At 42.9% G+C, this 15260-nt stretch overlaps 1 protein-coding gene across 1 annotated transcript in view; it reads left to right on the top strand.

Moving 5' to 3' along the window:
• The window catches only part of polr1a (RNA polymerase I subunit A), a 185396-nt gene that overhangs the window by 33089 nt on the left and 137047 nt on the right, over positions 1–15260 (top strand). Inside the window, exons 11-15 of the mRNA XM_063047054.1 lie at positions 4820–4942; positions 6467–6694; positions 9122–9376; positions 11482–11673; positions 14254–14403. Of these exons, the coding sequence (XP_062903124.1) occupies positions 4820–4942; positions 6467–6694; positions 9122–9376; positions 11482–11673; positions 14254–14403 (948 nt within the window). The remainder of the gene's footprint in view (positions 1–4819; positions 4943–6466; positions 6695–9121; positions 9377–11481; positions 11674–14253; positions 14404–15260) is intronic.

Below are 15260 nucleotides of genomic sequence, written 5' to 3'. Positions count from 1 at the left end.
CCCCTGTTCCATGATCCTCTTATATCCCCTTTGCCTATCACCTGTCCAGCTCTCGGCTCTATCCCTCCCCCTCCTGTCTTCTCCTATCATTTTGCATCTCCCCCTCCCCCTCCAACTTTCAAATCCCTTACTAACTCTTCCTTCAGTTAGTCCTGACGAAGGGTCTCGGCCTGAAACGTCGACTGTGCCTCTTCCTAGAGATGCTGCCTGGCCTGCTGCGTTCACCAGCAACTTTGAAATTGAGAAACGTATAAGTTTAGTAGAGTATAGGTCATGGAGGCAGAATCAATTGAAGTTTTAAGGAAAAATAAAATCCATTGTTTTATGAGAAGTGAGGAGGCAGTTGTTCTGATGGCATACCCCTGCTAGAAGCTGATATAGACTCGATAGGCTCAGTGGTCTCCAGTGATGTACTGCTTCTCTTGTTTCAGTGGCTAAGTAGTCCTCATTCATTCAATGGCATTCTGTCTCTGAGTTCCTACCATCAATATCCTTGGGGTCGTCTTTGACCAGAAACTCACTGCATACGTGACCTGGCTAAAAGTCAGAAGCTGGCGGGGGGTACCTTGTGACAGATGCCTTGTCTTGCAGTACAAAGATAATCTGTTATCTACAAAGAAAAAGGCAGGAGCGTGTTGATAAAACACTCTCCACCTCCTAGATGAATGCAGCAGCAACAACAGCTCTCAGCTATAATAACATCCAGGCTAAACCATGAGTAACAATACAAAATGCTGGAGGAACTCAGCGAGTCAGGTAACGTCTATGGAAAGGAATAAACAGTTGGCATTTTGGGCTGAGACCGTTAGTCAGAACCTGGTGAAGGGTGGTCCTGGTGAGAGGCCTTGGCCCAAAGCATCGACAGTTTACTCCTTTCCATAGATGCTGAATTCTTCCAACATTTTGTGTGTTTCTCCAGGTCAAAGCATTCGTAATTGCTTCAAATTCCCCAGTTTATAAGTTTCTTCATCAAGTTTTTCTGAACAACCATTCCAGTTAGCATACTCCACCCTCTCTATTATCCCAGTCACTGCACTGTAAACACTTTAAGCCACTTTCTATCCTGCTGTTTACATTGTAAATACATGTTGGTATTTATGTATTGAAGTACATTTCATTCCATATCTGTACTTTAACCTCTAACTTTATATGTAATTCTTTGTTCTTTCTGACTGTTGAATGTTATTAGTTTTTATTGTATGGCACACCATAATAACATATTTCTAATGCATGATAATGTTTATGGCGAACGAAGTTGATCCTTGTTCACTGGTGCACAGTGGATGCTGTGTACATCATCTCTAAAATGCACTGCAATCCTCATTTCAGTTATTCCCACAGCGCTGCGTGAATTTTTATCACCTTGTCAAGGGCAGCAGATGCTTGGGATCACCACCACATGCCACAAGAAAGCAGCATCCGTCATCAAAGACTCCTGTCATCCAGAATCTGCCCTCTTTTCATGACTACCATTAAGCAGGAGGTACAGAAGCTCTAGGTACCACACCAGCAGGTTCAAGAACAGTTATTAACTCCTGTGCCAGTGTGGATAAAATGTTGGCTCTTCATTCCTCTTCATCGATGCTGCCTGATCTGCTGAGTTCCTCCAGAATTTTGTGTGTTTTATTCTGGATAATTTCATTCACCAATACTCTGAACTGATTCTAGGACCTTGACTCACTTCCAAGGGCTCTTTACAACTTATGTTCTTAGTGTTAATTTTTACTTGCACAGTTTGTCTTCTTTTGCATATGGTTGTTTGTCAGTCTTTGTTATGGTTTTTTGTGTAGCCCCCCGGTAAGCCTCCGGGTCGCTCAGTTCACTGTTGTCTAGGGAAACAGCCCTTGGCTCCGCCAAACTGGGTAATTAGTTTGTGTGGATGCTGTGTGATGTACCCCACCCCGCCCAAATAACAGACAATACACCAGATACGATTAAATGAATTACAGTTTATAGATATTACTGGAACTATATAATTAATAGAGATATAAATATAAAAGGAAAATAAAAGGCGCCACACTTATCAAAGTTCAATCTCTTCGTGCACGAACAGTTGGAGCTCAGGACCCTCCTTCTTCACCCTGTGACCCCTTGGACCACCTCGACCTGCCGCCTGGGACCAATAATGGTGGTCGACCAGACGCTCCACACGAGTCTGTCTCCGTCTCCTCTCCTCACCGAACACCCTGGACCTCGGACTCCTGCTCGGGGTCCGACCCTGTTAACGGCCTCACAGCACCTTGTCCATCCTTTGTCTCTCTCTCTCTCTCCCGCCTTCTGCCAAAAACCCGCGCATCACAGTAACTTACAGACACACAGAAAGAATAACATCCAAGTTGCATGCCATCTCGGACAATGTTTCCCATCCACTACATAATGTACTGGTTGGGCACAGCAGTACATTTAGCCAGAGACTCATTCCACCGAGATACGACACAGAGCGTCATAGGAGGTCATTCCTGCCTGTGGCCATCAAACTTTACAAATCCTCCTTTGGAGGGTCAGACACCCTGAGCCAGTAGGCTGGTCCTGGACTTATTTCCTGGCATAATTTACATATTACTATTTAATTATTTATGGTTTTATTACTATTAATTATTTATGGTGCAACTGTAACGAAAACCAATTTCCCCCGGGACCATTAAAGTATTGCTATGACTATGACTATCTATCCCAAATGGTTTGTTCATCCTCTTATCTGTAACATAATCCAAACAAACTGCTAGTGGGAGGACTTTCTCAGCAGTTAACATAACAAAGAAGCCATTTCAATTATAACATAACAAAGAAGCCATTTTAATTAGACTACACAGTAACATAAAAGAAGAAACCCCTTACACTCATAACACTCTACTGTATTATTTTCTGTTAATACCTGCAAAAATATGAATCATGATGTAGTCTATGGTAACATACACAATGTTAGATTTAGACCATAAGACATGAGAACAGAATTAGGCATTCAGCCCACCAAGTCTGCTCTGCCATTCCATCATGGCTGATTTATTATCCCTTTCAACCCCATCCTCCTGCAGCCTTTGACTCCCTGACTAATCAGGAACCTGGCAACGTCCATCTTAAATACACCCAATGACTTAGCTGTTTCCACCCTCCAGCTAAAGAATTTTTTCCTCATCTCTGTTCTAAGTGGACATCCCTTAATTCTGAGACTGTGCCCTCTGGTCCTAGACTCCTTCAATATACGAAACGTACTCCCAGATCTACTTTATCTAGACCTTTCAATATTCGTTAGGTTGCAATGAAATCCTTTGAACATTGGGAATCCCCTCCAAGGCATACACCACCATTCTGATATGGCAATATATTACTGTTCTATCATTATTGACGGGTCTAAACTCTGGAGCTTTTTTTCCGAAGAACAATGAAATTACTTTCACTGGATGGACTGTAGCACAAAGTGCAGCCCAGTAGCTGAAGTGGGTAATAAATGGGGATCTTGTCAGCTGTACCCAAGTCCCAAAATATGAATAAAAGATACTGGCCTTTCGCACCCACACTGCTATTCTAGAAATTCACTGATTCTGTGTCTCACCCACTTTGGAACCAAACCCCTGAATACTCTCGTTTCTTTCCATAGCCAAAATTCTCAGCATTGAATATGCTCAACGGCTGAGCATCCCTCGTCCTTTGGTCAGGAATTCCTTGAGTGAAGACATTTTTTTCATAATGGGATTCTGCCCTACATTGCTGGACTCTCCAGACGGAGGAAGCAAGCTCTAATCCTGCAAATGCTTATTGGGGCTGGCCATGTTACTAAATATGGTTTGAACAATATTTCTGGCTCATGGCTTAAAAATACTGATTAGGCTGAGGAGAAGAAGCTCTAGAATTATACCTGGCATTTGAGGTGGTGTTGCAAAATAAAGCACGATTAACAGATTTGTAATCTTGTCTTCCTTTTTCCTTCATTGTGGACAGATCCACAGGTTCATCTTTCAACATATTATTAGTTCAAAGGTCCAATTTAGTGTCAGAGAAATGTAGACAATATACATCCTAAAATGCTTTTCCTTCGCAAACATCCACGAAAACAGAGAAGTGCCCAAAGAGTGAGTGACAGTTAAATGTTAGAACCCCAAAACCCCCTCCAGCTTCCCACCCCACCGCGTGTAAGCAGCAGCGAGCAACAATCCCCCCTCCCCTCTCCCCCCACCGGCAAAAAAAAGCAAGTATCGCACTCAAGTGTGAGCAAAACAATAGAAAAGACACAGACTTCGCATTTCACACTGGCATTCAACATACCACAGGTTCTCTCTCTCCCTAATAAGGGAGACGGAGATGTCTCCGTTTTCCCAGCGAGCGGGGAAACATAACAAACAACTCGCTGGTTTACGATGTTAAAATTCCGTTACATCACTTTTCTCAAGCTCTGTGCCTGAAGATCGCGAAGATCTCAGGTCTTCGGGCACATGGCAGAAGATTTTCCAACCCCCCGCACGGGTCTCCTACTGTGTCGCTGACCCTCGATCCACTTGTCTCCAGAGCTCTGAGATGTTAAGCTTCTGAATACGAGCTGGACTCTTAGGCCGAGCCCTTGGTGTGCCGAAGAAACGGCCAGTCCTGAAACCCTGAGAACGGGTCCCATTCCTGCAAAGAACCGAAGCCTGCGTGTAACTCCAGGTCAGGGTCTTCAAAAGAACCCTGAAAGGGAAAAATAAAGATAGAAATAGAACTGTTTCCGAACATACAAGTAAAGGAGTCGCCATTTAGCGCCGTCTTAACCCCGCCTCTGTCTCCATTATAAATATGATGTGAGAATTCTTGTCTCTAATGTTTGCTCTTTTCTTTATGAATTCAGATCCTGGAAAAGAAAGAGGGTCTCTTCCGCAAACACATGATGGGAAAACGTGTAGATTATGCTGCCCGCTCTGTCATCTGTCCAGACATGTACATCAACACCAATGAGATTGGCGTTCCAATGGTAATGTAGTTAGATATGACCTGGTAGACAGACATTGCTTTTAAATCTAACTTTGGTACATGTTTGCTTCATAGAGCAGTAAAATGAACAGGGATAATGAACTGGGATTTTCCAATATTAACATTACTATTGAATTCTTGCTTCCTTGGAAGAGTAGTCTGAACAATGAAATGTCTTGAAATTGTATTATTAAAGTTAAAAATAATTCATTGAGTCATTATGAACAATTAGCTCTGAACATCATGACTAAATTGAAGTGCCAGTAGAGGGAGCTCTGTGGTCCTGTAAGCCTCATAAAAATTCCATTTAGTAATGGAAATTAACAGCCTCGTGTGTGAGAATGTACATTAATTAATCTGTTCTCTCTCACTGTAACAGCTGCATTTTTGACTATGTGTAGCCTCTCCCAGAAAGTGATTCCAAATATGCATTTAAAGAAATGATTTATATTTTTCTCCCTGAAGTTCCCTTATTGTATCGCATCATCCTGTTTTCTTGTCTAATTTTAAGAATGATTTTGGATAATCTTGCAAAATGTGAAGTCAATTCACATCATAGGAAGGAATGGCTGTAAGCAGAGCTTATTGTAGGGGTCACAGGTTTGCTTCGGTGCTAGAGACCCGTGCTTCACCACTATGGGTAATTTTGCGAGTATGTTCAATTCACAAAATCCAGCCCAGCTCTGAACCTACTCAGTCCCTACCAAAATTATTCCATTAATGCTGAGTGCCGTTTATTCACAATTAGTCCACATGTTGGTGCTCAGTTCATTTTTGTTTTAAGGATCACTTTTGTTCAAGCCTCAATCATGTCTTGTGAATATAAGAGGGGCTCATCAACTCAGCCCAGGACTGTGTGAAATGCTCAGATCACTGTCCTCGGCCCAGTCATCATCTTCATGTGGGGAAGTTACTTCGATTTCACATTTCAATTCCACTCCTCAAATCAGGCATGTGTTGTTAAGTGTTAGGTAACGAGTATATTAAGGAGATCCCCTCCCTTTAAGTTTTCCTCCATTCAGCTTAAAATTATGCCCTCTTGTATTAGCAATTTCTGCCCTGGAAAAAAGTCACTGGCTGTCTACTCTATCATTGCCTCTTATCATCTTGTACATCTCTATCTCCAAAGAGAAAATCCCTAGCTCGCTCAGTCTGTCCTCAAAAGACATGCTCTCTAATCTAGGCAGCATTCTGGTAAATCTCCTCTGTACTCTCGCTAAAGCTTCCACATCCTCCTCCTAGTAGCATTCACTAGTGAATGGTACTGATGTTTGACAGTGGGGCCTGTAGGTGCCTGACGCCAGGCAAATCTTTGTTACTGAACTTGTATGAGTTACCTGAATCTGAAGCCACTTTCCGCTAAGAGTTTATGGACGTAACTTTCAGCTTGAAATCTCCGCTCTCCAATCATTCATAAATGTTTCTTGCAAAAATGACACGGGATTTCCCAAAATGGGTGTGCCCTTCGTCAACATTGACAGTGATCTGTGTCCATATTACTTTCTCTGTCCTTTTGTTTTTGTAGGTCTTTGCTACAAAGCTGACTTACCCTCAGCCAGTGACACCCTGGAACGTGCAGGAGCTGAGGCAAGCGGTGATAAATGGGCCAAATGTACACCCTGGGGCTTCCATGATCATCAATGAAGACGGAACCCGCACCATTCTGAATGCAAACAACGCGAGCCAGAGAGAGGCCATTGCCAAACAACTACTGACACCCAGTACTGGCGAGCAGAATCTGGGGATGAAAATTGTAAGCGGAGGGTATTGGGAATGAAAGCAGTTTAACTGGAATAGGAGAGAAGTAGGAGACTGCAGATGCTGGACTCTGGAGCAACAATCTGGTGGAGGAGCTCAGTGGATCAAGCAGCATCTGTGGGAGGAAAAGAATTGTCAAAACTCTGTATCAGATCCAAAATGTCGACAATTCCTTTCCTCTCACATGCTGCTCAACCTGCTGCATTCTTCCTGCAGATTGTTTGTAGCTGGAATAATATTTGACTTTGTTCCTGTGGCATAAAGTAATAGTGCACAAGATGTCGACATTGTAAAGGTCAGAAAGATTTGCTTTATTTGTCACATGTACATCGAAACGTACAGTGAAATGCATTTGTTTGCATCAACGACCAACAGAGTCTGAGGGTGTGGTGGGGGCAGCCCGCAAATGTCACCATGCTTCCGGTGCCAAAGTAGCATGTCCACAACTTGCTAACCCTAACCTTTGGAATGCAGGAGGAAACTAGAGCACCTGGAGGAAATCCACGTGGCCTCCTGGAGAATTCACAAACTACTTACAGACAGCAGCGGGAATTGAATCCTAATCGTTAACACTGTAAAGCGTTATGCTACTCACTACACTACCATACCCTTGTTGATTTATTGAAGGCCCAGAAAGCCCGTAGATTGTGTCAAAAAATATTTCTGTAGTGTTTCACTACTTTCTTTACAATGCTGAGCATGCCAGTGGTGCCAATATTAAGGTCTAAACCTGATTCCAAGGATTTTTCAGTCCTGTTGCTCCTGTGTAGAACTGTCAGAGATATTAAACTGACTATCTGGCTTCCATTTATGGTGGTTGCAACCAGCTCTATGGTATTGGAAAGCATCTTCCAAACTTCCAGATTCAGTGGTACTGGAAAGCATCTTTGAAAAGTGGTATGTACTCCTTAATTAACACTACTTAAAAAAAACACAGATTTCTGCTTGCTACCATACTTTATTTCGCAAGATCTTGTGAAGAGAATGCGACATTTCTCAGGTTACAATGGTGACCCACAGTGTTCAAAGTTGAAAGCACATTTATATTCAAAGTACGTAAACTCTAACGAAAAACCCCACACAACAAACACCTAAAGTGCAAAAAAGAACAAATCACATAGAGAACAAAAAAAGAGCAAATAACACACACAACGTTAAACATCATCAGACTGCAGGGTCCCCGGGAAGTAGCTGCAGGCCACAGCCAGAGTCAGTTCCGTGCCGAAGCGCCTCGATCAAATCGTGCAAATAGTCAAAAAGAGTAAACAAAAGCATGTTGAACTTCGGAGTCCCCAAAAACGAGTCCACCTCTGCGTTCAGTGCTGAGGACATTAAAGATGAAACGTCAGCCACAAGGCACCAAGGCGATTGAACCTGGGACCCAAGACTCCTGTGCCCTCTGCTGGCAGGGGAGGGAGGGAGAGAGAGAGAGAGAGAGAGACAGACAGACACACCTGTTCATCTTTCGCTCTTGATCTCGTCGATTTTAAATCTTTCACCACTTTAAGTGGGGTGGAGTAATGGAGCCGACCCCAGGTTTGTGTTCTGCCACTAGGAATTGATGAGCCCCCTGCAAAGTCCACTTTCGAACTCGCCAAATCCCCCAGGAGATTGCAAAAGCATCAGATTGTTTAGTTTGCTGAAAAATACATCCTCAGATTTGGAAATTACAGGTTGCAATTGTTCATAGGTAGGGAGAAGTATAACAGAATAAGAGTATCTAGTAGTTTCATAAACTATCTGCAGAATGTCTCCTTTGGCTGCTGGTGCAAAACCATTGGCTGGGGTTGGTTTACAGAAGCTCAGAGGAGGATGTAAAAGGCACAGGTCTTTGTTTCATATAGAGTGTGATGTTTCAAGCATGGTAGCAGCGAGCAGCATCAACTTACTACAGTTACGAATTATGAGAGATGTATGGAGTGATTTGCTGGAGGAAATAGTAGATGTAAGTGCAGTACAAACATTCAAAAGATATTTAAATATCTACGTGGATAGGAGTAATTGAGGAGCTATGGGCCAAATGCAGGCAAATGGGTCTAACTGGATGGCAGGGATGAGTTGGGCTGAAGGACCAGTTTCCTGCTGTATTTTCTGTATGACCCATGAGACTCAGATGATTTAGAATACCTCAAACCATCTCAGAAACCATCTTTGTGTCCTGCCTTCTCTTCTGGTTATTACATAGCAGTTGAATACTAGGGCATCTTTTGGAATCTGAAAAAACATCTGGATAATTGCAGCATTTGTGGCCTGCTCAAAATGGGGTGGCATATTCACCTTCTGAGTAGAGTGTGTGGAATGGTGATGCCAGGAACATTGGTGGTTCCTTTAGGAATGAAGTCATGAAAGACCAAAGAGGTTCTATTGTTCTTGTGTGTTGAGTAACATAGCATTGAATTAATACTGTACTATTTTTTGAAAGGTGTGCCGGCACATTAAGAATGGCGATGTCCTGCTGCTGAACCGCCAGCCCACCTTGCACAGGCCTTCCATTCAGGCCCATCGGGCACGGATCCTGCCTGGAGAGAAGGTCCTGCGGCTTCACTACGCGAACTGCAAAGCCTACAATGCTGACTTTGACGGTGACGAGATGAATGCCCACTTTCCGCAGAACGAATTGGGACGAGCTGAGGCTTATTTGCTTGCCAGCACTGACCAACAATATTTGGTTCCCAAGGCAAGTACTTGATTGTTAGCCAGTAAGTTAAAGAAATTATCTTCTGATTCCCTTTAGACTTACGGTAAATGTTACTGTTTTGGAAAAGGGGGGCCATACAATTTTTGATCTCTGCATTTTTTTGTGTGTATCTTGTCTATGAGGCACTAACTCATCTGATATGGCCTGATTGTCCATTCTTAGACTTTACTGATGTAAGGTAGGGTTGTGGAGGGAAGGAGGAAATGGGAGATGATGTATTTGAACCCAATCCCACTGTCAATTGATGACACATTTCACAGTATTTTTTTTTCCCCTCTCATTTTTCTTCCTGTCTTTTTTGAGGTGATAATGCATTGACTTGTAATCTTTAAAAATTATTTTGAGATACCACTATTTTGAGGTAACAGGCTCTTTCGGCTCAACAAGTCTGCGCCACCCAATTACACCAATGTGACCAATTAACCTACTAACCCATCTGTCTTTGGAATGTGGGAAGAAACCCACACGGTCACGGGGAGAACATTCAAACTCCTTGTAGACAGCAGTGGAATTGAACGCTGGTTGCTGGTGTGGTAAGCGTGTTATGCCGACTGCCGCGCTACCGTCCTGCCCCAATTTTCAGACTCCTTATCAGTTTTAATTTCCTCATCACTGACCAAATTACCCCAGAAAGACAATGTTTTGGGGATTTTATTTTTGTGAGTAGATGCAATTTGACACATGCTTTATCATGTACTAATTCTTTTGGGGCGAAAATGTTCTTATTTGTCAGTGCACTGGGCTCCAGCTGATTCTGTGTGTACACTGCATTAAGTTCTGCACCCTATCATCCCTGTTCTTATTGACTTCAAAATACCTCATCCTCTTAAAAATCTTTCAGTATGCCCCCTCTGATCTATTTCTATTGTATCCCCCCGACTCAAGCCAGCACATCCTTGTGTCCGAGTTACCATGAGACAGGAGCAGAATTAAGCCATTTTGCCCATTGACTCTTCTCTGCCATTCCATTATGGCTGATTTATTATCCATCTCAACCCCTTCTGTCATAGTCATAGTCATACTTTATTGATCCCGGGGGAAGTTGGTTTTCGTTCTGACTTCCCTCTGTGACTTTTGATTCTGTTACTAATCAAGAACCGATCAATTTCTGCTTTAAATTTAGCCAGTGACTTGGCCTTCACAGCTATCTGTGGCACTGAGTTCCACAGATTCACCACCCTCTGGTTACAGAAATTCTTCCTCATCTCTGTTCTAAAGGGATGTTCTCATATTCTGAGGCTGTGCCCTCTGGTCCTAAACTGCTTCTCTATAGGAAACATGCTCTCCGCATTCACTCCATCTCGACCTTTCAATATTCGATAGGTGCACGATGCAAGCCATCCACTCATCTTTGCTGGCTGTCCCTTCACAAACCATCGCTCTGGATTTAGGATCACTTCTCTAAACCCCTCTTTTCCTTTCATTCCTACCTTCAAAACTCAATGTATTATTCTCTTGTGAACCGTACTTCATCCCTTTGTTCAGGTTCCAGCACTCTTATTGCCACCAGCTTCTGTAGGGCATTTCATTCTGTTAACTGTTCTTGCTGCTGCTGAAACCCTGTACTGCAATATTGGGATATCTTATTTCCAGTGAAGCATTAATGTTCACCCTGATGACCTTGAGGTATTGATTTTAGTCAGAGTACTTTGCTTACACTCTGCTATGGATTAAGAGGATTTTGTTCTTCTGTGTTTTGACCTCCCTGAGATGATCTCAGCAATTATGAAATATAAAGGTGACTTGATGGAGCTATATAGGATGATAACAGTCAAAGAATGGACACACATTATTTTTTTTTCTCCCCCAGGGTGGAAATTTTAAGCTGATTGGAGGAGAGTATAGTGGAGGATGTTGAAGCTAGGTTTTTTACGGAGAGCGGTGGGTTTGTGGAACATGTTGTCGGGGTAGTACTAGAGGCAAAAACATTCGAGTAATTTAAGACTTTTAAATAGGCACATGGAAATAAAATTGGAGGGCTCTGCAGAAGGATGGAGTAGGTTAAAAGGTCGGCACAACTTCAGAGCCTGAAGGGCTGTACTGTGCAATACTGTATGAAATGCTCTTTGATTACTTTCCACCAGGATGGTAAGCCTTTGGCGGGTTTGATTCAGGATCACATGGTCTCCGGTACCAGCATGACCATCCGTGGCCGATTCTTCACCCGGGAACAGTACATGGAACTTGTCTACCGGGGTCTCACAGATAAACGAGGGCGTGTGAAAATCCTTCAACCAGCGGTGATCAAACCTTGCCCACTCTGGACTGGAAAGCAGGTGATCTCATTAGACATCACACAGGCAAAACAGAAACTAGTAAAAGATTAATTAGTTTCATAAAATATATTATGCGTATCTAATACTTGCTGAGCTCATTCACGGTCGCAAGTTAGGACAATTGAAGGACTTCTTTAGTTTACCTGTTTTATTATTATCATAATTGTTTAGGGGAGTAAAAGGAAAAATTTATTTGGTTTAACTGGAGGATATCAGTGACCTTCATACTCCGTTGCTGGCTGACAAAAGTTACTGAGCGGAAACATGTGACAGTTTGGGTAGTTTTCCAAAAGCACCACGTTAATTTGCTGGCACCCTTTGCATAGTAGTAAGGGCAAGCCTTTGACATCTCAGTCTGGTCTGCCATTCAGTCGGATTGTGGGTTATCAGTAGCTAAATTCTATGTGTTCTCTCCCTAAACACTCTAGTTGTAACAACTTCTTCCATTTTGTTTCATTCCAATACTTCATCCCAGCCACTTCTTCGGGAAAAAAAATGTTTGTTAGTTCGGGCACTGAGTGGCAAACTTGTAGAGAAAAAAAGTAACGGGGAGAACAGGGAGTTAGGCAGAACCCAGAGCCTGTTTACATATTTGGACAGATTGTATTTTCTTGTCTGCTTTTATTCGGATTCACCCCAAGTGTTTTTTTTTGCCTCGTGCTATTTTCGTTGGCCCCAGACAAAATTGGGAGAATCCCTTGGGTTCCATTACTGATTAGCAGTGTTTATATTCACGTGTAGAGGTTTAAGCTAAATACAGTGGACAGATTCTGATTGGCTCCTGCAATAAAGGAAGTGCTCTTGCTGTGAGCCTGGACTTGATGCCTCCCGATGGCTATTGCGTTTCTGCGCAGCTTGGAAAGACTTGGCAGCATTTTATACTTCTGCTTCAACAACAAAAGAAAATGTTGAAGTGTGGATTTGTCATGGTTCTTTGTGCAGAGCCTCCCACAGAAGATCAGCACTTTGATTGCAGCTTTAGGTTAAAAAGAGGTGGACGTCAGAGACGAGAACTGTCAGTTCCCCATAGTAAAAGATCGGTGAGGGGGAACTGGAGAAAACCTGCCAGTCAGGAAACACTGATGGCAGGGGCTGAAAGTTGCCTTACCACTTTGTTTATTTAAACGTAAAAGATGAATACAAATGGTGGAAAGTAAGAAAATTTTCCCACAATTGGGTATTACAGGCTTAGGTTTAACGTGAGAAGAAACAGTTTTAAAGTGGACCTGAGGAGGAAGCTTTGTTCTTACACCGAAAATGGTTGAAAGTGGGGCTGGAGGAGGTTGTGGAATCATACAATTACTATCTTCTGGGCACAAGGGATTCTGCAGATGCTGGAAATTTAGAGTGACGCATACACAAATTGCTGGAGGAACTCAGCAGGTCAGGCAGCTGCAGAATATATCTGCACTCTCAGAAGAATATTGCAGATACATTATACAATTAACAGTCGATGTTTTTGGCCGAGACTCATCATCAGGACTGGAAAGTAAGTGGGAAAAGACAGAATAAGAAGGTGGGAGGAGGGAAAGCTAGAAGGTGATGGGTGAAGCCAGATGGATGGAAAAGTTGGGGGGAATGAAGTGAGAAGCTGGGAGGTGATAGGTGGAAAAGGCAAAGGGCTAGAGAAGAGGGAACCTGATAAGAGAAGAGAATGATCAATGGGAGGAAGGTAAGAAGGAGGGGTTACTAACAAGGGATGTAACATTTCCAGACCTGATGATGGGTCTTGGCCCGAAATGCTGACTGTTTATTTCTTTTCATAGGTAACGCCTGACCTGCTAAATTGCTTTAGTGTTTTGTACATGTTACTATCTAGATGCATTTAGACACCTGAGAAAGCAAGGTATAGAAGGATAAAGATGTGCTGCAGATAAGTGAGATTGATGGCGATAGGCAAAAAGATTGGCCTGGATGTGATGGGACAAAGGGCCTGTTACTGTGCTACTCTATAACTTTATAAGGTTGATGGGGCAATTGCAGAAAAAATTCTGGTTAAGTCTTGTCACTCGGCGACTGGACTGTTGAATGTGATTCCAATGAGCTTCTCGGGTTGCCAGCTCCTTCATGTTGAATTAGCTGGTTTCCAGTTGATGCCAGGAGACAGATCCGACCTCTGCCTCCCTTCCCTCAGGGAATTTGAGCACAGTTAGAGTTCTTTGATGTTGAAAGGTCTTTTGTGGCCCAGATTGAACAGTGCACATATGCAGGGATTAAACAAGGCCAGGTGTGGGCTCCATTGTGAAACCATCTCCAGTCAATAGTCTCCCTCTTTGAATGTTCAGATGAATGTGAGCAATAATTGCTTGGTAAAAATAAAGGAATGGTGCCTGCTGTTTTTTATGATTTGATCTGTAATAGTTGCATTAAGAAAATGAATATGAAATTGGAATGAGGGCAGAAGAAATTTGTACATTCCAACTCCAACTGAAATAGCATAATGGAGGTGAGGGCCCCTGATCATACTATTTGCTGTGAAGATAACGTGATGTGTAATTATCCATGAAACAGTATTTAAACTGTTGCTGGCTTATTTCCATTTCCTTCAGTCTGTACGTAAATATACTGCTGTCTGTACAGGTTGTTTCTACGTTGCTGATCAATGTAATCCCCAAGGATCATGCACCACTGAACTTGATCGGAAAATCTAAAATCGGTGGGAAGGCTTGGGTAAAGGAAGCTCGGCGCATGGTGATCGACTTTGACTCAGAATGGATGTCAGAATCCAAGGTTTGTTTCAACGGGATCTTATAAACATTGAATCGATTTAAAAATTTACCCACATTTAGTACAGCTTCTATGGCTTGGGGGATGTCAAACAGTAGCAGGATGGTGAGCGCAGTGCTTTATAGTGCCAGGTTTGATTCCCGCCACTGTCTGTAGGAGCAGCACGGTGGCACAGCAGTTAGCACATCACTTTAAAGTACTCGCTGTAAGATCGCAGTTCAAGTTCCAGCCCTGTCTGCAGGGAGTTTGTATGTTCTTCCCATGACCGCGTGGGTTTCCTCCTGCCTTCTAAAGGTGTACGGTTAGGGTTAGTGAGTTGTGGGCATGCAAAGTTATCGCCGGAAGCGTGGCAACACCTGCAGGCTGCCCAGCACATTTGACACAAATGACACAAATTTCACTGTATGTTTCAATGTACATGTGACAAATAAAGCAAATCTTCTCTCTTCTTCTCTGAGGGGAGACCAGACAGAAGTTTAAAAATAATGAGAGGCATAAATAGGGTAGTCAAAATCTGTCACAGGGTAGAAATATTGAATACTACAGGGGATAATTTAAAGATGAGAGGGGGAAAGTGTAAGAGTTAGTTTTTACAGAGAGTGCAAGGTATGTGGAATGCATTGCCAGGGGTGGTGGTAGATGTGGCTGCAGTCATGATAGGGTTCGTTAAGAGAGCCACATGAATATGAAGGGATATGGATAATGTATATGTAAATTTAGTTTAATTTGGCATCATGTTTTGCACGGATATTGTGGGCTCTGAGGCCTGTTCCCGTGGTGTACAATTCTGTGTTGACTGTCAAGGTACTTTGAGTTTTATTTGGATGAGGCAGGCTGGATGAGTGGGTTTCAGCAATCTT

This window comes from Mobula hypostoma, chromosome 4 (assembly GCF_963921235.1).
Source record: "Mobula hypostoma chromosome 4, sMobHyp1.1, whole genome shotgun sequence".
Classification (NCBI taxonomy): Eukaryota; Metazoa; Chordata; class Chondrichthyes; order Myliobatiformes; family Myliobatidae; genus Mobula; species Mobula hypostoma.
The sequence above is the reverse complement of the archived record's forward strand: the minus strand, read 5'-3'. Positions and strand labels throughout refer to the sequence as shown.